The 23,492-nt window shown below is 32.8% G+C and overlaps 4 protein-coding genes across 5 annotated transcripts; all 4 read left to right on the top strand.

Annotated features, from left to right (window-relative positions):
• Window positions 1-4,275: 4,275 nt before the first annotated feature.
• LOC140967668 (GDSL esterase/lipase 6) lies at window positions 4,276-6,503 on the top strand. Its single transcript, XM_073428358.1, has 4 exons — window positions 4,276-4,592; window positions 4,788-4,933; window positions 5,339-5,804; window positions 6,036-6,503. Exons 1-4 carry the CDS (start codon window positions 4,349-4,351, stop codon window positions 6,272-6,274), a joined length of 1,095 nt encoding a protein of 364 aa, XP_073284459.1. The 5' UTR covers window positions 4,276-4,348; the 3' UTR covers window positions 6,275-6,503.
• Window positions 6,504-7,539: 1,036 nt separating this feature from the next.
• On the top strand, window positions 7,540-8,173 carry LOC140967688 (uncharacterized). The gene has a single exon (XM_073428394.1). The coding sequence runs from the start codon at window positions 7,622-7,624 to the stop codon at window positions 8,135-8,137; it is 516 nt and encodes a 171-aa protein (XP_073284495.1). The 5' UTR covers window positions 7,540-7,621; the 3' UTR covers window positions 8,138-8,173.
• A 5,919-nt stretch (window positions 8,174-14,092) lies between these two features.
• LOC140967687 (probable inactive leucine-rich repeat receptor-like protein kinase At3g03770) lies at window positions 14,093-18,547 on the top strand. Of its 2 annotated transcripts, XM_073428393.1 has the most exons (8): window positions 14,093-14,245; window positions 14,581-16,084; window positions 16,285-16,418; window positions 16,988-17,213; window positions 17,332-17,543; window positions 17,628-17,653; window positions 17,801-17,912; window positions 17,999-18,547. In XM_073428393.1, exons 2-8 carry the CDS (start codon window positions 14,731-14,733, stop codon window positions 18,239-18,241), a joined length of 2,307 nt encoding a protein of 768 aa, XP_073284494.1. In that variant the 5' UTR covers window positions 14,093-14,245; window positions 14,581-14,730; the 3' UTR covers window positions 18,242-18,547. The 2 variants fall into 2 exon arrangements, with proteins under 2 accessions (XP_073284494.1, XP_073284493.1); XM_073428392.1 differs by lacking the exon at window positions 14,093-14,245 and having other exon boundaries at window positions 14,252-16,084.
• Window positions 18,548-18,830: 283 nt separating this feature from the next.
• On the top strand, window positions 18,831-23,412 carry LOC140967676 (uncharacterized). The gene is made up of 6 exons (XM_073428371.1): window positions 18,831-18,986; window positions 19,609-20,376; window positions 20,588-21,687; window positions 22,127-22,415; window positions 22,605-22,829; window positions 23,203-23,412. The coding sequence occupies exons 2-6, from the start codon at window positions 19,654-19,656 to the stop codon at window positions 23,395-23,397; spliced, it is 2,532 nt and encodes an 843-aa protein (XP_073284472.1). The 5' UTR covers window positions 18,831-18,986; window positions 19,609-19,653; the 3' UTR covers window positions 23,398-23,412.
• Window positions 23,413-23,492: the final 80 nt, after the last annotated feature.

Below are 23,492 nucleotides of genomic sequence, written 5' to 3'. Positions count from 1 at the left end.
ATTACTGACTATTGGTTATTTGATATATTTAACTAATTTGCTCAACATTTATTTAGTATATGTCTTTCTAATTATATATGCATGAACTACACACGATAACTAAATTAAAACTCTCAACTAAATTCTGAAGGAAAATACGAATGTGAAATTATTTTTTTTATACAAAACATGGTTATGTTATTCTAATTTAAGTTGCGCTTCCCCCTCTATTAATAAAGTCATATAAGATATTTCTACCTACATTATTAGACTTGACTTTTTCATCTATATTAAAACAATTTCTCAAGAAAAAAATTATATGAACCTTTATTTTCTCACGCGGGGCTTACTTTTCAAACCAGCATGAACTATGCAACTCTGAGAGCTTCGAAAGGAGTTTACAATTACTTAGTATCGATTCACGCTGCTTGTTGTTATTATTACTTAAAAGGCTGAGGGAGGAGACCATTTTTTGTCACATGACTTGCAATTTTTTTCTTTGTGTCATCTTATTTATCAATTCAAAGTCTTCGTACACTAATTTGTATTTTTTTTTTCAATTTAAGTCTTTTTTCACTATAATAGTGACATTACGCTGAGATATGATGATATGGCGTCGGAAAATATAGATGTGGCGTTAGATATTGCTAACGTGTTTGATGTTACATTAGTACTCCGATAATAAATATATGATTAAAATTTTAAAAAAAAGCACAAGTTAATGAATTAATATCATGAATTGTTATATGGCAAAACATGTTGTTCCCCATATCCATGAAGGTGGATTTAATTTAAGGAAATCAGAATAACTATGAATACTTAATTGTAAATCTCAAGTAGACTTGGAATTGGAGTGGCTCTTGGGTCAGCATATATATGATTATTTAATTATTTATTTGAATTAATTATTTCGTTTTTCAAAACCNTTACGTAACAACTATTATTTAAAATAATTTTAGTAAAAAAAAAACCCTATCTGTGAAGAGCCAGTCAAGTACAAAATCATCATTCATCGGTTTCGGGACTAGGGCTTGACACTGTCAATTTATAATTTATCTTGAAAACTTATTCACTTCTAATACCCAAAAATCTAAATTATTAAATGTACATTTTTTTGTATCCCCGATAACCTCTATATCAATTAAATTATTAATTGAGCTTAACTTTTAACACATAAATTTATACTAGATTTTTAATAAATATTTAAATAAATAAAATTTACTTCTTTTTAGTATATATATAAACACAAGGACAGAGCCAAGAAAGAAAGACGGGGGCAATTTTTTTTAAAAAAATTTAGAAGGACAAGATCAAATATTGGGAAGAAACTGAAAAAAATATAATTAATTTTATATTATTTTTAGGCCACTGGGCAATAAAATTTAAAAAATGAAAGGGTCGCATCCACCCCTATTGCCTTCGTCCATATATACACGAATATTAAAATGATATATTCTCATGACTCAATTTTGTAAGAGATATCTTCTAACAAACCGTTTTTTGAAAAAATATTATTTTTTATACCAAAATCAGTGTTTTTAACAACGAACCTGGTTGATCGGTTCGACTGGAAACCAACACTGGTCAGATACGGACCTACTCTATAAATGTTTTAAATGTCAGAACCAGTCAAGAACAAATCGTGAACCAATGAACTAGTTCACCACATTTTTTTTTAAAAAAATTTAATTTTTTTAGAAATTAATTATTTTCTTATATTTCTTTTAAAAATTATTTCTTATATTTTTAAGTTATATGATTATTTGGATATTTATTTTTGCTAAAAATATTATTTTAATAGCATTAAAGCTTATTTTGATTTATTTTTTAATCTAAAAAGTTATATTTGATTATATATATATTATTTTAACTTTGATAAATATTTTTTTTATTATTTACATACATATTTTATATTTTAAGAATATAAATATATTATTTACTATTTTAAATTATTATTTTATATAATATAATAGTTTTCTTGTCCGATAATCCGGTTGAACAGTCTGATTAGTTGAACCATTTTTATAAGGTAAATTGATTCGATCACCGGTTCATTTATGAAAACATTGGTCAAAAGTATTATTTTCTACTCTACATATATACCGAGTCGACCTGTCTCACAGATATAGCCGTCTCACATGAAGCCTACTCATATATAACTAGAGGTAGAGTTAAAATTTTGATTCAACATAGGCGACAAATATAATTGATAAAGCAAAAAATACATAAAATCTTCTAATTAATCATAAAATATCACAAAATAATTACCTTACGATTGTTTTTTTCAAGTCTTCATATTTTGATAAATTTTGTACAACATGTCTTTCACATTTCTCATGGTAGAAAAACACCATATTTACATTCTTCACATACAATGAAATAAAACAAAATCTAGGCCTGCACAACAAAATAATCAATAATAAAACCAATACAAAATCATAATTCTTCAATTAATTTTAACCCATCAATTTCACCAAAATAATCAAGAATGAAACCATCACAAAATTAAAATAAAACAAATTATAATATGTTTACATTCAACCCATATAATGAACTTATTTAATTAATTAGTTCGAAACTTGAGTTGAATCTAATAATATCAAATTTCGAATAATTGAACTCAAGAGTAAACTATGAAAATTTCATATCATACACAAAAAATATTTAAAATCATAAATAATTGAAAAACATTTAACTTGGCTGATGGTTTTGAAGCAATAATATATGATATTGACAAATCGATGTGTGATTCAACACAGAATGCATAATAGTGCAATCATGAATTTTAAAAAAATTGGTTTGAGTAATGGGCCAACTGTGTGCAATCTACATGAGCGGACCATATATAATTACATTTAACTTAGAAGGTTGCTCTTGGATATATTGAAAGGTAAATTCATGACAATTATCATTACATCTACATGAAATAACAAATGGGTGGTGGATTTGAAACCAATCACATAGATTTTTTTTTTCATTTTCAAGAATATCATTGTCATTTTCTAATAAAAACCAAACCATCTTCAAGTCATGGCCATTACCTTAGAAAAATCAACCATCCATGAGAGAATAAAAGTAGAGTAGGTCTCTTGTAAGACGGTCTCACGAATCTTTATCTGTGAGACGGGTCAATCCTACCGATACTCACAATAAAAAGTAATACTCTTAGCATAAAAAGTAATATTTTTTCATGGATGACCGAAATAAAAGATATGTCTCACAAAATACGACCCGTGAGATCGTCTCACACAAGTTTTTGCCACAAAAGTATGGTCAATTTCTTAGAAAAGTTTAAAACTTAGGAGAAACAAAAACAAAGTATATGTTTGATAAATAAATGAAGAAAAAATAATCTAAATTACAGAAATTATAATTGTAATTTTAGTTATGTAAGTTAGCTAGTTTTGATATTTAATTATTTTACTTGTCAAAGTTTTGTTTTAATCCAATAACTTGGATTTTTTGTCTTTTTTTATCCGAAACCACAAAATCCATCGGATATTGTTTACTTGACACTGATGCTTTTTTCGGTGACTTATGTGACAAAAATAAAACTTATATTAAACAAAATTAATATACATAAACAAAAATAATGAGGAACTGTTTTTTTCCATTCATTTTGAAGTATTGGATGTCGTTTTGCTTTATTTTTCTTTTTTAATAATATTAATTTTATTTTTGAGTAATATGAGCTTAATTCTCGTTCAATGTGTTACTTAGGAGAAAATTAGTGTCATATAAATCATATTCATTGGATTTAGTGATTTCATACAAAAAATGACCAAATCTTAAAAAAAAATTTCGGGTTGCTATGTGAAATCCAAATTTTGATAACATATATATAATACTAAAATCTAAAACAAACCAATTCACAGGACTACAAATGTAATTTTTTCAATTAGTGGCTCCAATGCCTAGCCTCCTACCAATTTGTTATGCAACCAGTGTTTCAACCTGAGCTTCATCAAAAATTGCCAAGCTCCGGTGAACTCGCAAGTGACTCGATCGCCATTATTAAACTGCAACTTATAAACTTCGGATGACTGCTCACAAAATATTAATGACAAATATGAAAATTCGACCGATGGAATTCAAGAAGCGGAACTGATCTAACATAAGACAAGTACAAAAAATGTAGTTGAGAATGAGTTGTCATCATTAATGTAAAGTCACGATGACGATTTTCAAATAACTCTATTAGGCCATGCATGCATCTACCTCGTGTGTTGGTTTAATTATTTTTGTCCTTCTTTCCATCAACTTTTCCTTCTTTTCTGATCACCCATAAACCCAACCGTCTGTTTAATTTATAAATCAAGAATCTGCGCATTTAAGAAAGAACAAGAAGAAACCCTCAGTTTTTTCATGCATGGAGAGAAATCTGATTGCTTCTCTCCTCATAATTTCCTGGATTTTGATTGCTTGTGGCGTAAGTGTTGCAGGATCAACTGTTCCCGCGATTTTCATTTTCGGGGACTCCCTTTTTGATGCTGGGAACAATCATTATAACAGAAACTGCACTGCTCAGGCAGATTTCCCACCGTATGGATCCAATTTCTTTCACCGCCCTACAGGAAGATTCACAAATGGAAGGACAGTGGCTGATTTCATATGTAAGTTTGTTGCATTTTTCTTGATATCACATATGATTGAGGCGTTAAAACCTGTTAACGGAACGACAAAAATGAGAGAAAAGATCATATGGTTTTAGAAAAAATTTAGCCCGTTTTTTTTGTTATTTAAAAGGTGCTTGTTCACTAGCTTTTCACTAATATTTAGATGGGCCTAATTTATTGGTGGATTTGCAGCTGAATTTATAGGCATTCCTTTGCAAAAACCCTTCATGGAGGCGCATAGTGAGATTGTGAATGGTACTCAAAATAAATATCCATCAAATGGAGTTAACTTTGCTAGTGCTGGAAGCGGAGTTTTACAAGCAACAAATAATGATTCGGTAACAAGATTAATTAACGTTGTTCTATTTGATAATTGTCTCAATTATTTGCATGTTTAAATTAATAATTATCACAGCACACGTGGGAACCATAATGCTACATCCCACAATATAATTTCGGAAGTTCGTTGAAATATGTTAAAATATCATGAGTAATGGGGTCGTATTGAATTACCATTAATTATGACGTGCGGCACCGATTGAATATGCCTCGCCGCGCATTCATTCATGTCCTTTGTCGCTTAATATACCTCTGTTTCGAGAAAAACAATGTTGACCTAATTTCTTTGTACCAATGCGTAGCAGTTGCCTTTTTAGCTATGATTTAATTCTATTCAACTACTTTTCGAAGTTTCATATTATCGTAAGTTATAAATCTTTAGTAATTAACATTGTGGTTGCTAGGGAGTGACACCAATCCAAGTTCAACTTCAACAATTCCAAACTATGGCAGAGCAAAATCACATAGACGCTGACCTAATAAAAAACTCCATGTTCTTCATCGAATCCGGCTCCAATGACATCTTCAACTTCTTCTTACCATTCTACACCCCAACACTCACCCCAGATGATTATGTACAATCCATGCTGGTTCAAGTTGAAAGTTTTTTGGATTCGATTTACAAACTTGGAGCTCGTCGGTTTGCATTGTTTGCTTTGGGCCCGGTAGGCTGTGTCCCGGCTAGGGCACTTCTGCCTGGTGCACCGGTAACAAAATGCTACGGAAAAATGAATAAAATGGTAAAAAAATTTAACATGGGGTTGGAAAAGTTGGTGAATGGCATACAGGCTAAGTACCCCGGTGCAGCTGGGGTTTATGGAGCTGTTTATAAAACTGTCCAAATTTTTCGGGCAAATCCTGAACGTTATGGTATGTTCTTGCCCCATTCTGGCTCTTCAATTCATTAATGTACTGGTAAATTATCTTAATCAGGATTGAATATTCATAAAGAAATATAGATATTAAAGTTATCTTTGACACCACATATTTGACATAATCAAGCCATTTCAACTTTCAAGATGTTTTACTTGAATATAATATATAGTACGACTATAAACATTTGACGTCATCGAGAAAATGATCAAACTTTTGGCTACGCAGGTTTCACAAACACAACGAGTGCATGTTGTGGTTTTGGAGTTCTTGGAGGTGAAGTGCAATGTGGGAAGGAAGGTTACACGGTATGCAAGAATCCAAAGGATTACCTGTTTTGGGATTTCTTTCATCCATCAGAGCATACTTACAAGCTCATATCTAAGGCCTTGTGGGGCGGAAATCGTTCTCGAATCAGGCCATTTAATTTGAAGACAATGGCCAACATGACGACCCTCCATCACTAGATCATTAAACTTAATTTCTAAATAATGTAGGATTTTGTTGTATCGCGTTACCAGTAAGTTATATGATTTGCGTGATTCCGTACAATACTTAAATGATGTGATTAATTAATGAAAATGCGTGAGAGTGAATGCAATGAGTGTGTTATACAAAGAAATTAGAAAGTTTAGAACCGAGGCGTGTCGGTTCTTGACTCACTTTTTTTTTTTGTTTTTTTTTTTATCACTTCGATAATACTTTAGCAGCAAATAGTAAGCGGATCGATGCTGATTTCTTATTAACGTCAAAATCATATGTTTTTGTCCAAATTTATTCGTAAGTCTAAAAGCATGATATTTTGAAATTTTGTAATGTCGTGTAATAACCGTTTTCTAGAATTTAAGGTGTAAATTGAATGGACTCTGATTTTAATCATCAATTGGGATGGCTCAAGGCACTCACTCTTAAACTTTGTATATTGAGCTTTGAGCTTGTAAGCTTGATTTTTTTCCCATCAAATTTAATTTTTCTGGAGCTTATGAGTCTATATACAGATTTCTATTTTTTGAATCTTTTGTTTCAATCGACCAAACCGATTTTTCAATAATTGCACCAATCGATTTTTTTAATAATCGAAACTGAACTGAATTTTTACATGATCATAAAATCGATATAATAAACTGATTTTTTCAAGAAAAAAAGTAACTTTATCATTAAAAAAAAATCAGGATGATTTCTTTTAAAATGTAATACAAAATATATTGTTTTATAAAGTAAAGTATTTAACTTTTAAGTGGAAAATGTCTACTTTAGGCTAAGATTCAAGAATGAGAGACGCAAGGAAAACATAGCCCACAAATTATGAACAGGTCCACATAATAAATATCATTTAAAATATATCGATTAAATCAATTAACCGATTTTTAAAATTCAGAAGTCAAAACCAAACTGATTCAATCGATATTTTTAAAATTAATTAATTGGATGAATAATAAATTAATTCGGTTTACTCCGGACTGCTGTATTTGGTTTGACTCCTTGTCAGAGCATGCGTGGAGCTTATACGAGGACTTTGCAAAAACCGCGGTTAGAAGGACCTTTCGCAGCTTCCATGCTTTTAGCCACTTAGGCGCGTAGGCTCGTCAAACACCCCCGCGGGCTGTCCTTTTCAGTCAGACGAAGTTTCTGGTTCGCTATTAACGTGTAAATTTGGGTCCTGTGTACCTGCCAAATATGACCAAATTATTATATTTACTCAACTCACATGTCTGAAACCGTCTCTATATATATATGTATGTATGTAAACTTTCCCAAGTCCAAGTTTCTTTAATCATTGGTAGTTTCATTGGAATAAAAGATTCAAAAACAGGATGGGTAACTACATGTCTTGCACGTTTTTGTCTCCAAAACTCAGGACTCAAAAGGCCGCGAGGGTTATCCTCCCGGGAGGCGAAATACGGCAGTTTCAGGATGCGGTCAAGGCGGCGGAGCTGATGCTGGAGTCTCCTGGCTACTTCGTTGTGAATGCCAAGTCGTTGAGCCTCGGAAGGCGATTTTCTCCATTATCGGCAGATGAGGACTTGGAGTTTGATAATCTTTACGTTATGTTTCCAATAAGGAGAGCGAATTCGGTGGTCACGGCGGCGGATGTTGCGGTTTTCTTGATGGCGGGGAGCTCGGCGCCGAAGAGGATAACCGGCGGGAACGGCGGCAGGATATCGCCTGAAGCGGTCGAGGAAGCTGCGGCTGATGATGGTGGCGAAAGTGGACGGCTGAGATTGAGTTTAGATGGCGTGGTCCCGTATTATAAGTATAGGGTGGCTTCGTGTAGGTCGAGGAAGCCACTGTTGGATACAATTTCTGAAGAGCCCGTGTTTTCTAGATAATTAAATTGAATATAATTAGTTTATTTCTTATAGTTATTTTTATTTTCTTTTTTAGATCTTATTGTGCTATTATAACATGGGAATATATTAAAAAATTATGTAATTGTGTCGAGTAATAATAAAATTAAAACTTACTTGGTCAAAATCATGAGTTACCTAAGTTGTAATTTGTTTATTTATTTTAAATATTGGTTTTGGAATGGAACAATTCTTCTTACCAACCCAATGAAGGTTATAAAATTGAATCTGATTTCTAATCCAAATATTTATGAATAGATCTCTTTATTTATCTATTATATATATAAATATGTGACTTTATATGTGAATTTCTATTTATCTCCTTATTTATTGTTTACTTTATTGTGAGACGGGTCAATCCTACCGATACTCACAATAAAAAGTAATAATTTTAAGTATTTTTTTTTATTAGTATTTATTTTTTTATGTCTACACACATTATATTATGTTATTTTTTTCCATTTTTTTTTTTTTTTATTTTTTTATTTTTTAAATTTAATTAATTTAAATTTTGAAATAACTCATTATCGAATTGTGAATTTTCTTTGGTGTCTTATTAATTTTTTTTCATGTCCTCATGTTACAGTTTGCTAGAATTTATGTGTTTAAATTAAAGTTTTTGCAACCAAAATTTTTTGTGGTTTATATTTATTAATTATTTAAATAAAACAGGGTAAAAAATCGTTGTGATTTGAGCCGTCAATTTGGGTTGGGTCTGTCGGTTTGGCCAGCACTGCCAAACAGTTTAAGTGAGTTAGGTTGAAATTTTGTCGACTTATTTAAAGGCGAGTCTAAATGAGCTCGCACGAGTTTATATTAAATATCTATATATCTAATATTATCGATTTTCAATCATGAATTCTTGATATAAAATGGAAAATATCAGTTTGATTTAAAAATTGTGATGTTACTGTCTTGTCCAAAAATTGTGGGTTGTTGAGACATTTTGGTAGTCACTCAAAATTGAGTGTCAAAGTTGACATTTGAGTTGTATTTTTGGATTCCTGACAATATGTTCGTCAACATATTATTTTTAAGTTAGTTCTATCAGTATCGTGAGGGGTAAATATGTTTATTACAGTATATAAATATTATCATCTCTTTAAATTAATATTCACTTTCATGTTTGACATATTATGGGTCTTGGTAAAATGAGGAATAATAAATTCAAACAAACGAATACACAAAATTCTGAGGCGAAACCAAAATTATATGGTAGCGGAAATTAATATATAAATTTTTAGTGAATTTATCGATGTTAAGATGTATAAAAAATCTTAAATCATAATATATAAAATTTCAACCTTATAAATGAAATAAATCAAACATATATGAAATATACAAAAAATTTTTTACATATACAATCAAGTAATTTATTATAATTGTATTTTATTCTACAAGAATTCTTGTCAAACTCAGTGATTGTGGATTTAACATCTATTAAATCAGCAAACTAAAGAACGTGTTAATTAAACATTTATCGACATACTATATTGAAAACATTCTAATTAATTCAGCGCATTTGCTGAAAATTTTCTAATTAATTAAGAAAAATTCATTTACAATAATCATATTTAATCTTTTTGGGCTAACACCATTTATTTTATAAGATATTCATCGCAATTCTTTATTTGTATGTTAATCTTTAAATCTGAATTATGATGTATATTGTTTTTCTAAAAGTTCTTTAATAATGATTTAATACATTTATTCGACACTTCAATATTAACATTTTAAAATATATTAATTTTTTATTGTATGCGTGCAACATTTCTAATCATGATCATAAAAATTCAATAACAATTCTAAAAATGAATTAGGTAGAACATAAAAAATTACACAATTAATCAAAAGACAGAAAATACAAGCTAAATAATTGTCAATTACCTATAAAATACTAATATCGACTTCTAAAGATTGAAGTCGGTGAGAGTGGAGGCAACTATGTACTAAAAAAATAAAAAATTAATGCTTGAATGAGTCACACTGCAAAGTTAGTGAAGTAAAAATGAAAGACAAAGTGGGTTAATAAAAATATTATAATGGGCTAAGTTGAATGAGACTCATATATATAAGTATCTCACTTGGTCTTACCTTATGTTTTGTCACTGTACAAAGCGAAAGTTTATGCACTGTAGTGTTCTACATTTTCTTAATTTTTCTCTTGATTTCAAATTAAATTTCATCATCTATTGGTCTTTAAAGATATATTATAATTTTTTCTAAACATCTAATCTTAAATGTGATCAATTAACCAAATAATTATTATATTTTGTATACAATAATAAATATATTAATATATTTGAAGATAGAAAAAGTAATGTATTGAGAAGAATAAAAAAAGAATGTTAGAATTAATACTATAATTATCTAATTTCAATATTAAATTTAACATCTACATTCGAAAATGTGTTTATTGAGGTAAAGACTATGATGATAAAATAAAAATAATAATTTATTTATCATTGTAACGTAATAATAATGTGATCGTTATTCGGAATCAGAAAATGATGTACTTTGACTTTTTTTAATTAAATTGTATAAACAATTCTTTCAATATTTTTAGTGGATAAACATGTTAAATCTATTAAAATTAAATAGTAAAATTTAATGATGAATATGAATGAATTAATTCAAATTTCAATTTGGGTTTCGGGATTTTGTCAACATGCTATATATATATATATATGAAAAATGATTTTTTTCTGTACAATTTATGTAAAATATCAAGTATATATTCTACTCAAATGTCTTATAAATTCATATAATATAGTAAAAGGTTATTTGCATAAACTAATTTGTTGGGTACAATAATTGACCTTGTTGGGTAGAGTAATTGAAATGTTGTGCTTGAGCAGTTGTACTATTTAAGATATTTGATTTGCACTGTTACCATAATCTATAGGTTTTGATAAAACAGTAAACGCTTGAGCCTACAATTGGTATCAAAACCAAGATCACGACTTTGATTTTCATTGATTGCAATTGGTGCAATTATTAAGAGATAGATTATTTAGTAGAATAATTGTCCATGATGGGTAGGCGCTTGAGCTGTTGTATGATTTAAAGATTTGACTTGCATAGTAACCATCAGTTATAACTTTTGGTAAAGCGATAAACGCTCGATCCTATATTATTCGGTTGTAAAGCTAGAAGAAACAGGTTGCATCAACTTTTAGTTTTGAATTGATCCCTTACATATTGCTCGATTTTAAATTTAGAAACATTCTACAGTTTTCAAATGCTATTATATATTGAATTATAATTTATCCCTTTCAAATTGGATAAATATACAATAAAACTCATGTAAATATTATTAACAAAAACATTTAAATGAAATATTGGATTTGTCGATAATCAAAATAAGAAATAAACAAATTTTGATCCTTGAGTGAGAAATAATATATTTAAATAAAGTTATAATTGTCACAATGAAATAGTGCACATTCATGCATTTATCACTGTATTTTGCAACTAAAATGTCAAAAAAAGTTTTCACATATTATTTTTATATCATATTTAAAATAATTATGAATCCTAATTTTTATTATTTTGAGTTGGCCTTTGTTATGAAAAATCATTGTGAATAAATTGAATTTGAAAATTCTTATATCTATGTATATCACATATTAATATATCAACCTAAGTCCAGGTAATAAAAAACTACAAAATGAACTGATTCATCTTCAATGTACACAAATTATATAGTAAATATATATGACAATTAAGACAATGAAGTGGAATATATGTTCACATATAACAAAATATATAGACAAGAAGAAGTGTTTGTCATACAATGAATTCATTTTCCAAATTAAATGTATACTATAAAGTTATATTTACTGTTCAAACTTTATAAATGCAATGAATTTTTCTCAAGATAAGGGTACACAAATCTTCTCATTAAGATATTTAAACAGTTAGAAAAATTAAAGATATTATTTTTTTTGGAGGTAATACCAAAGTGACATTATTAATTTGATTGTGCTAATTATACTTATGAGTTAATATGAAATATTAAAATAAGTGTCATAAGAGTCAGTAAAAAGATGATTTATTGTCAAAAATATTATTATTATAAATTACAAATAAATAACAACATTCAATCAATATTTTTAAATCAATCTATCAGTACTTTTTATGTGATGATAGATTGTTATAATAATTAGGGGTGAGCATTCAGTCGGTTCTGTTACCGATCGAACCGAATTAGTCATAACTGGACCGAATCGAAATATTTAGCAATAACCGAATCGACCGAATTAATTTTTATAACCGATGAAAACCGAACCAAATTAAAATCGGTTAATTCGGTTGATGACCGAATTAACCAATTAGTTTTTTTAAAAAAATTTGTTATTTAACTTTAATTATATATGTAATTTTTTTTGAATACTACAGTCTACACAAATGCATAAAAACATAAAATCACATACATCAAAATTTTTCTTTAGAATTAAGGCTGATTTTAAAATTAAAAATTAAAAAATAAATTAAAATTGATAAATAATAAAAATTTATTAAATAATAATATTTATTATATCGGTTAATTCAGTTATCCGATTTCAAAATTTTGAAAACCGTAACCGAACCGAATTAACGGATATAACCGATTTTTTTTTAATTTGAAAACCGAATTTCTGAAATAACCGAACCGAATTTTCGAATGGACTCGATTCGGTCGGTTAATTCGGTTTAACCAAAATTTTGCTCACCCCTAATAATAATATGTAGTTTATATGTTATCAAGTATAAGTGTCTAATAAATTAAAAGTGATTAGGAAAGTAAAAGCATCCAGTAGAAATTGTTATCAATTTACATGAAAGAGAATAATAATCAAACAACATTGAAAATAAAAAATTGCANTATATATATATATATATATATAAGCTAGCTAGCCACTTAATTGTCAATAATAATGTATCGTGTCCCAAATACATGCATGCAACTGTTTCATCCATAATCAATTCAAACCACAGATCGATGATTCTTCGTTTGGGTTGATTTTATTTGTATGCATAACCCAAAATTCAGTTTGGGTTGAATATTGAACTTTTATTTAATACTCTAACAGAGCATGCAGCTAATTAAACATATACATATATAATTTTAATATATCCATTAATTAAATTAGACAATATATATATATATATATAGATGGTACTATTAAAAACAAAAATTATAATTTAATTTTACTTTAAATTTTGATCATTGATCAAATTTGTAGCTACTTATTTAATATATATATATGACGTTGATCAAGCTAGAGTAGCTTATTCAAATGGAAGAGTACCCATTTAATTTGCTCTATAAATCTATTATATATACATAAGAACAAACTCAACACCCATATCTACCTGAGGATTCGACGACATCGTGAACCAGGACCAAGTTTACCCTCCTCAGCAGGTGAACTTCTTCCAGGGCGAAATGGGAAGAGATGCAACTCAGATATAATGCTTGAATGAATTTGCGAGAACTACTACTTCATTTGCTCATATTTGGTTTCTATATCAATCTTGATTTGAATATCCTAAAATATTATTATGCATGCTTCCATCTATCTATCTATCTATACCGATCAAAATCTTAAAATATAGAATTCTTTATATAAAATAATAATTTAAGTCCTCAAACATTTATTTGCATTGGGATGGGGGCAGAGTAGTTGGAAACCACGGTTTTCCCCTTGCCGTTCACGTGGATTGACTCTTCCTAGTCGATTCTTTCCTGTATGTCCCAAAACACACTTATGCTTTCAATTTTTCTCGCATCCCATGTTTAATTCCGATGCCACTCTTGCCAGCTCCTTCACGTGGGCCAAAGTTCAATTAGTTAGCAGCTGTTAATGTGTGGGTTGATTTTCTCCGACTGGACACTTTCAAGTTTTGCACATTACATTGTTTTGTTTTGTTTTGTTTTGTTGTGTTGTGTTGTGTTGTGTTGTGTTGTGCTAAAGAAGCAGACCCCATTAATGCCCTCCCCATACCATACGGACAGAGCCAAGAACATGCCACTTTCTATAGCTTCGACTTCTTGAATGCACGAAGCAGTAAATGCTGATGATCTTTTCAACTGCCTCCATAATTGTACCCTTTTTTATTTCCTAATTCTGCCAACATCTTTTGTTTTCCTTTTTCTTCTCGCATTCGCAGCGATTCATCTAAGAATTTTACTTTTACTATTGTCGTCCATTTCTTTTTCTCTGCTTATGTTGATAATAATGAAAAAAACTTACATTTTACTGACGGGTTGGTTTAGATTGTTTCTTTCCCCTTGTTATGTCGTTTATTGACAAGCTTATCATTAGTCTTTAGTGATTTTCCTCCATATGTGTATTGCATTGAAATTTCCATGTGCAGTTTTCCTTCGGTTCTTGTTATACCGCGTTCTTAAATACGCTGTAAATTGTGTTCATTTCCAGTATCAAACGTTCATTCAAGAACTTGCCATTTAAGCTGTTTATGGGAAGGCATCGATGGGTGGGTATCTTTATGTTTCCTATTAGCTGGTTGAAGTTGCAATCTTGTTAGGGTTTTCTGGAAATTGGAAGGATTACAGTTGGAATTCGGAGATGGTTTATTCAAGAACTTTCGTTCTGATGCTTCTTTCGTGGATATTTTTCGCTTCAAGCACCATTCAGTTGGGAAGCTATGAAACGCAAGTTCTTCTCCAGTTACGGAAGCATATGGAGTACCCGATGTTTTTAAATGTCTGGGAAAATTTCAATGGTGATTTGTGTAACTTTGCGTCCCCTCCACAGATGAGCATCAAGTGCGAGAATGACTCTGTTACTGAGCTCAGGATAATGGGAGATAAGCCTTCAAAGGTCGGTGAATTTAATGGATTTGCTATGCCGAATCAAACCTTATCTCAGAGTTTCTCTATAGATTCTTTTGTGGTAACATTGACTAGGTTGCTTAGCTTAAGGGTGGTTAGCTTAGTGTCATTAGGCATTTGGGGACCCCTACCGGATAAATTGTACAGGTTAAATTCACTTGAAGTTTTGGATTTGAGTTCAAATTTTATATTCGGTTCCATTCCTCCCAAGATGTCACGATTGGTGAAGCTTCGGACATTAACATTGGATGGGAACTTTTTCAATGATACAGTCCCCGAATGGTTGGATTCCTTGACAAATCTCGCCAGACTAAGCTTAAAGAACAACAGGCTGAAGGGTCCTCTTCCTTCTTCAGTTTCCAAAATTACAACACTGTCTGAACTTGTTTTATCTCACAATTTGCTTTCCGGGAAGTTGCCTGATTTGACAGGCTTGTCTAATTTACAGTTACTGGATTTGAGAGAGAACAATTTTGATTCTCAACTGCCCTTTGTGCCAGCAGGACTGGCTAATGTGTTTCTGAGCAATAACTCATTTTCGGGTCTAATTCACGAACAAATTGGTACGCTGAATGAACTTCAGCATCTTGATCTGTCAAAAAATTTTCTGAGCGGGACCCCTCCTTCGGCATTGTTCTCTTTGCCGAATATCAGTTACTTGAATTTGTCATCAAACATTCTTGGTGGGTCACTTCAAGAGGATCTCAAGTGTGGCGAAGCACTTAGTCTGGTTGATCTTTCTGACAATAGATTCATAGGTCTGCTTCCTAGTTGCTTAAGCACTGCGGATAATAGATTAGTTAAAATTAGTGGAAATTGCTTCTCCATTGACTCCAGAAACCAGCATCCTGCAGCATACTGTAAAGAAATGGATAAAAGAAAAAAAAAATCCACAGTGAAGGAAATATCTCTGCTGGTTGGTTTAATTGGGGGTATAGTATTTATTGTGCTGACCCTCTTGGCAGTTCGGCTTCTCTTTTTCTTTAAAAGACGGCACAGACAGGGGACAATAGTTCAACGTAGCCCAGCTAAGGTCGTACAAGATGATCCACCATCAGGGATTTGCCCTGAACTTCTAGTAAATGCCAGTAAGTTCAATAGAAAATAAGTTTTGAATTGTATTGTATTCTTCAGTGATATTTAGCATATTAGGACATTTACTTGAGGTATTGGAGGTGTCTCCCTGAGCTACACTGTTCCTTTGATATCGTTATTATCAATTTTGTGAGTGCAAGCTCATCGTGGATTGTTTGGGTTCCGTCACCTTTGACCTTTTTCTGCACTTCAGGGATCATTTCTCTAGCAGCAAAAATGGGGACGCAAAATGCTCCAGCTTATACGGTGTTTTCTATTGAAGAATTGGAAGAAGCCACAAATGGTTTTCATCAAGCGGTTTTATTGGGCGAGGGCTCCATTGGAAAGGTACCTCACAACATTGCCATGGACTCTCACTGCCCTTGTATGCATTAAAGTTTTTAATGAATATGATAGAGAGAAACGGAGAGGAAGTGTTGGTGTGACGTCATTTTTGTCTGCTTGGAACCATGGTTCCAAGGTCACTTTTCGCGGAAAAGTAAAGAAACTCTTATGTTCAAGCAGTAAATTTCTTTTTTCTTTGTCCGTCTTTGGTTTTTACAGGCACGTGTCATTGAAAATATTTGTCATGTCCTACTTAATGATCATGAATGCATTTACCTTTTCTGTTAGATGCCGTTATAATGATTACTAATGCAGTAAATGTGCGTTAAAGGTTATCTGATCTTGACTTGAGAGACAGACTTAAGTAAAAGGTTTTGATGAAGTTAAACTCACGAATAAATCAGCGTAGTTAACTCAAAATCATTTTCACTGCGAGGAAACTGTTAAGAGAACCACATTACATTCCCAATCATTTCTGCTGTTTATAGAAAACGGAGTAAGCTTATGCAAATCAATGTCTTGCAACTTTGTTGGGATATACATTTCTTAGCATTCCTCCTCCATTTCTTCAGGCTTACAAGGGAAGGTTAGGAAATGGAACCCTCGTTGCAGTACGATATTTGGCTTTACAGAGAAAATACTCAATTCGGAACCTCAAACTGCAGCTGGATTTGCTCTCGAAACTTTCACACCCGCACCTAGTTGGCCTTCTAGGTCATTGTGTTGATTCGGCAACAGATAGATTGTTCCTTGTGTATGAATTTGTTCCCAGTGGGAACTTTCGCTCTCTTCTTTCAGGTACCTGAATCAGTCTGGGTCTTAAATTATCGAGGAATCCTTTGTCTATGTCTACAAGGAGGATGCAAACCATGTGTTGAACTCTTTAGAACTTAAATTGTACCATGATCTTTCGCAGAAACAAGTCCTGAAAAGGTACAAAAGTGGTCGGGCAGATTGGCGGTGCTGATTGGTGTTGCCAAGGCTGTACATTTTTTGCATACTGGGGTTATTCCCCCCTGCTTCAGTAATCGGCTGAAGACAAATAATGTACTGCTTGACGAGCACGGGATAGCAAAACTGAGTGACTACGGGATGTCCATCATTGCAGATGAAATGGAAAATGCTGAAGTATGCCCCCTCTTTAATATTTAGACCGTATTTGGATAATATTGTATGAGCTGCATCTAAACAGTTTCACGTTTCTGGTTGTAGGCAAAGGGCTATGGTTTCAAACCAAGGTAAAAAAAAAAAAGGGTTACTTTTATAGCTTTTCCATCTATGAACACTAATCACAACAAAAATGCCAGTAGAGTGGTTCTAGCTTTTCTCAAACAAAGTGATCGTTTCCAATTCAGTTTTATTTTTAAGAAATGGTTTGTTCTCAGGCATGAGGCAAAGTTAGAGGATGATGTTTACAGCTTCGGATTTATAATGCTTGAATCCCTTGTGGGTCCTGTTGTTAGTGAAAAAGGAGAAGAATTTCTTGTGAATGAAATGGTAAGTAGGTAGCCGCAATCTTGTGAATGAAATTCAAATGATCATCGAAGCAAATAATCTTTATTTGGAATAAAATGAAATGGCAGGCATCCTTCAGCAGCCAAGATTACAGGCGAAAAATAGTGGATCCGGTCGTGTTAACCACTAGCTCGCAAGAGTCGTTATCGATCGTCATCTCAATCACTAATAAATGTATATCGCCTGAATCCTCCAGTCTTCCCTCGTTCGAGGACGTCCTCTGGAATTTGCAATACGCGGCTCAAGTCCAGGCCACTGCTGATGCGGATCAGAAATCAGATACATCACAAACAGAGCTTCAGTTAAGATGAGTGCTTGTTTTTTTATCATGCGGCATGGAGAAATCAATACTGATTACAGCCTGTCAAGATTCTAGCTATGATTTTGTTTTAGTGAAAGATGTGAGAAAGCCAGTTGTTGCCAGAATTGCCAAAATCCAATCACAACATAAATCTTGATAGAGACATGTCAACCATCAGCAGCTGGGTGGGGTGCAATAATTCTGTATTGAATTAAATTTGGGTTATCTACAATACAATTTTGCCCATATAAATTTCAACGAATGTTGTTTTATTATCTGAGGGGATATGAATGCATACACTTATCTTTTCAAATTACATTCAAACTACTTCTTTCTTCGAATTTTTATTTCAATGATTTTTTCACATCATTTAAAATAATAATAATAATAATAATAATAATAATAATAATCTTTCTTTTTCGAATCCGACATGGAATTTATTATATTAAAAAGAAAATGCACACCGACATTAAATTAAATCAAATATACATTTTTGGAGCAAACATTCGACGCTGCTGTTTATTTGTTTCGTTTAATTTATATATTATTTTTATTCTTATTTCAATAATAATAATAATTTTTTCTTCAAGTATCGAAAAAGACATCTCAGATAATTAGTTCGCTTCGGCTCTCAACCTGCCGCTGCACCTTGTTTCTTTCTTCCTCACCCTATCTCCTCCAAAACGCATCGTTTTGCCTCTCCTCTTCCCCACCCACTTCCATTATGCTCTGTTAGCTGCCTTAATTATCCTACTGTACGGTGTCGTAAATATGACGCTTTTATTCATACTGCATTCTGCTACTGCTCGAGTTATTTTCTTGTTTCTTTGTTTCATCTAATCACATTAATCTCAAACGTAGTATCTGGATCTGGGTTTATCTGATTATCTCGAATAAAGTCGATTTGTTTGGGGAAAAAATAACTTTCTTGTTCCAGCTTATTACAGAGCATTGACGGTGAATGGAGTGATTTATTTTGTCTTCTTTCCTTTCTCAATTTCCTTTTTAACTCGTGTATGTTTAATAAATCTTCAAGTGGACTTTGTAGAGTTGTTTCCTGACAGTGTCATGTGAATACTAAAATATGTTCAGGCATAGGTAATAAAGTTTGTGGTCACCATCGAACCGCATTGATGATTATCCAGAGCTGAATGAACCTGCATGTGCCATCATTTATTGTTTCAACCTCTCTTTCTTTCTTTCTGGAAATAGTCTTCAATGCACTGGATGTTTTTGTTTTGAAGTCAAGGTTTTGTGTTGGCAATGAATGTGCATTATCTGAACTAAAGATCCATTCTTGTTGAAGTGTAACCGATAATTGTTTATATGATTTGTTTATTAAGTGGGTTTTTTTTATTTATTATTTTATATGTTCAGGCACATTGTTCCGACTGAGGAGGTAGTAGGTGTGTTTGTGTAACCATGGTTCTAGGTCTGAGGACCAATACCAGGAAAGGCCCTTCGGCTCAGCTTGATTATATAATCCACATCAAGGAGGTTAAGCCCTGGCCCCCATCTCAGTCACTGAGAAATCTTCGTGGTGTTCTGATCCAATGGGAGAATGGTGATAGGAATTCTGGCTTAACCAATCAAGTCGTCCCTTTGCTTGATACTGGGGGTGATGTTGGTGATGGAAGGATTGAATTCAATGAATCTTTTAAGCTTCATTTTTCGCTGTTGCGTGATATGTCTGTCAAAGGAGGGGACGGGGAAACGTTCCAGAAGAATTGCATTGAGTTCAATCTTTATGAACCAAGGAGGGACAAGACGGTGAAAGGTCAGCTACTGGGAACGGCTGTTTTGGACTTGGCAGATTATGGTATTGTTAAAGAGAGTTTTAGTATTAATGTTCCCATTAACTGTAAACGTACATATAGGAACACCGCACAGCCACTTCTTTTCCTTAAAATCCAGCCATTTGAGAAGAGCCATACGAGCTCCTCTTCGAAAGACAGCTTGATGAGAGAAGCTTCAATGGACAGAAATAATTTTGAATGTGTTTCTACGTTAATGAGGGAAGAATATGCAGAAGAAGCCGAGGTTGCGTCGTATAATACTGATGATGATGTTTCTTCGCACTCGTCTCAGGCCATTACTTCTTCAGCAGCTGAATCTAATGGGAGTTTATCACCTCAACATAAAGAGGTAAGATACCTCACCATTGCTCCAACACCTTTTATTTTTTAATTCTATTTTCTGGTTTATAATTTCATAATTCTGTGTGAAGTCTCTGTAGCCCGTAGTACAAATATCGGAGGTGCTATCTTAGTAGTTTATCAGTCGACTAACACTCAGTTGTTCTTTAGTTGATATGTTGTACATGATGATTTGATGGCGAGGTGGCAATTAATTGCAGAACATGGCAATTGCTGAGAATGGCAGTGCTGGAGAGGCAAACAATGGCCATGCCCCTGATCATTTTGTTGAGAAATTAGATGAGAAGAAAATGACTGAATCTAATGTGAATTTGACCGGAGATTCATCTGGTTCATCTTCGATGGATTTATCTTCTGATCTTGCTTGGATTTCAAGAAAAATTATTTCCCGAAGTTTGCAGCCATTAGCTGCAGAAGGAAAGGGGAAAGAACAGAGTTCCAACATAGAGGATGAAGAACAGGAAAGTGGATGCGCCATTATTCTGGAAAATACTGTGGATGGTGGGAGGGATGAGGCGAAACAGCCAAGTTCTGATGGAGGCATTTTTACCTGTCCTATTGCCCAAGAAAAAATTGCAGACTTAGATAACAGAACCAATAATACATGGGATTCTGCTCTTAACCTTAGCCACGATGACGCGGATGCTTCATTTTCACTAAAAGAAGATATGCTTGAGGGTGAAAGGACTAACTCTTCCCAAAATGGTTCCGCAGACAATGACACTGGAGAAAATAATCAAGATTATGCCGACAAAAAAACTGTGGATGAAAAAGGGCAGCAAATTGAGGATAGACCGTTGGCTGGCTTTTCTCCAGTTGACGTCCAGAAGCAAGTAATATTGTTTGAAAATGGTCAGGTTTCTGGCTCCGAGGAAAATACTGCTTTGATTAGTGATTTGTCAACTAGTGACAAGTCAAAGCAAGTAAAATCAGTTCGATCATCACCCGAATCAAACAGGAGAAATGGATCAGTCCGAAGCAGTGAGCACAAAGACACTAGGTTGTACACAATAGAAACAAATAACCTGCTTTCAGATAGTGTAGTACAGCATTTGGAACACAGAATTAAAAATCTAGAAGGTGAGTTGAGGGAGGCTGCTGCTATTGAGATTAGCCTTTACTCTGTAGTTGCAGAACATGGAAACTCCACGACTAAAGTCCATGCACCAGCTCGACGCCTGTCAAGGCTCTATTTTCATGCTCGCAGACAGAATCCAAATTCGAGGAGAGGGAGTGCTGCCAAAAGTATTGTATCTGGATTAGTGTTAGTTACAAAAGCATGTGGAAATGATGTTCCGAGGTATGATAGTGCATTTCACCCTTATTTTTTTTTATTTTTTTTTCTATTTTTTGGAGTATAAGTTGACAAATACTGCTGAATGCAGTCAAACTTGTGAACAACCTTGGCTTTGTCCAATCTTCATACCCATAGCCTGTCTTTGTTTTTTGAAAGTTAATATAAACTGGAAAGTAGGATTGAAGTAGTTGCTAACAAATCAATTATTGTGCATCAAAAGAATCTAGATTTTCTCTCTCAAATTTGGTTTTGCTGCCGAAGTGATCATTCAGGAATCTATTTGATGATTGCAGTTAAGTTAATCAGTTGCTAAAATATGTTGTTTCAATTTCAGATCAATTAATTGCAAGCATAGAGTCGTATCTTTTTATTTCTTCCATTATTATTTACTTATAGTTTCATCTTATCTAACATTCTTGATACGACCTTAATTGTTAAACAGATTAACTTTCTGGCTTTCAAATTCAATTGTACTTAGAGTGATAATGAGCAAGTCTCTTGGGGCTAGTCAGCTACCTATTTCTATTAGACCTGTCACTGAAACAGTGGGGGACAGGAACAGAAAGAATAAAACATCGCCACTTAAATGGGAGTCCTTTCCCATCAAGGGTATGAGAAGCGCTGCAGAGGGAAGTGTTGGTGACTGGGAGAACCCTCTAGCATTTGCTGCTGCATTAGAAAAGGTGGAAATGTGGATATTTTCCCGGATCATTGAGTCCGTATGGTGGCAGGTATTCTCTTTATTTCATTCTTCAGGGTCATTTGTCAAATTCTGTGTGAAGTTTGGAGTTGCCAATCTGGATAACATGTAGTCCAAGACTACTCTTGTTAAAATGCTTGGATATTATCATTTGGGACTTGCATATTTGCTAGCTTTGACCTGAATAAACCAACCAGTTGCGTCTTTGTTATTTTTCCAGACTTTTACTCCTCACATGCAGTCTGGTGCTGCCAAATCAATTAATAGGAGTATGGATTCTGACTCTAGCAAGTTACACCTAACAACATCTAGTTCAAGTGAGCAGCAACAGGGAAATTTTTCTTTGGAACTCTGGAAAAAGGCTTTCAGAGATGCGTGTGAAAGGATATGTCCTGTACGAGCTGGAGGACATGATTGTGGATGTTTGCCCCTTCTTTCTAGGCTGGTAATCTTTACATGCTTATACATAGGGGATGTGCCTTGAAATGTTTAAATGTGCTTAGCTAATGCATGACATAAAGTTTGAAAAGTTTTGATAGATATCAAGTAATATGACAACAGATATATGAACTTGAGAGGAGTTTATTCTAACGATGATAAATTTTTTTTTCCTTTTCTTGAAAGGAATAATTTTAATTTTCAGCGTTTTTAACCATCGGATGTATATAACAATTCCTTTGTTTATTGGATTCAATTCTCTAGCTATCTAGTGTGTTAATTACCAGACAAATGAGCAATTTGCACTCTAAAACAGAAATTTTTACTTCCTCTAAAACAGAAATTTTTACCGATTATGATGTACACTTTCTCGTAATCAGATAATGGAGCAATTGATCGCCCGATTAGATGTCGCTATGCTCAATGCAATCCTTCGAGAATCAGCTGATGAAATCCCAACAGATCCTGTGGCTGACCCCATTAGTGACGCTGACGTGCTTCCTATTCCAGCAGGGAAAGCTAGCTTTGGTGCTGGTGCACAACTGAAAAATGCGGTGAGCATTACTTGTAAATAGTTTCACTCTTAAATCATAACACTCAAATATCCAAATAACTAGTGTAAATATTTGTCACTTTACTTTATGCATATAAAGCATGAAATAAGCTTTTG

Source organism: Primulina huaijiensis, unplaced genomic scaffold, assembly GCF_012295235.1.
Source record: "Primulina huaijiensis isolate GDHJ02 unplaced genomic scaffold, ASM1229523v2 scaffold26229_ERROPOS72855+, whole genome shotgun sequence".
Classification (NCBI taxonomy): Eukaryota; Viridiplantae; Streptophyta; class Magnoliopsida; order Lamiales; family Gesneriaceae; genus Primulina; species Primulina huaijiensis.
Note: the sequence above shows the minus strand (reverse complement) of the source record. Positions and strands in the feature narration are given on the sequence as shown.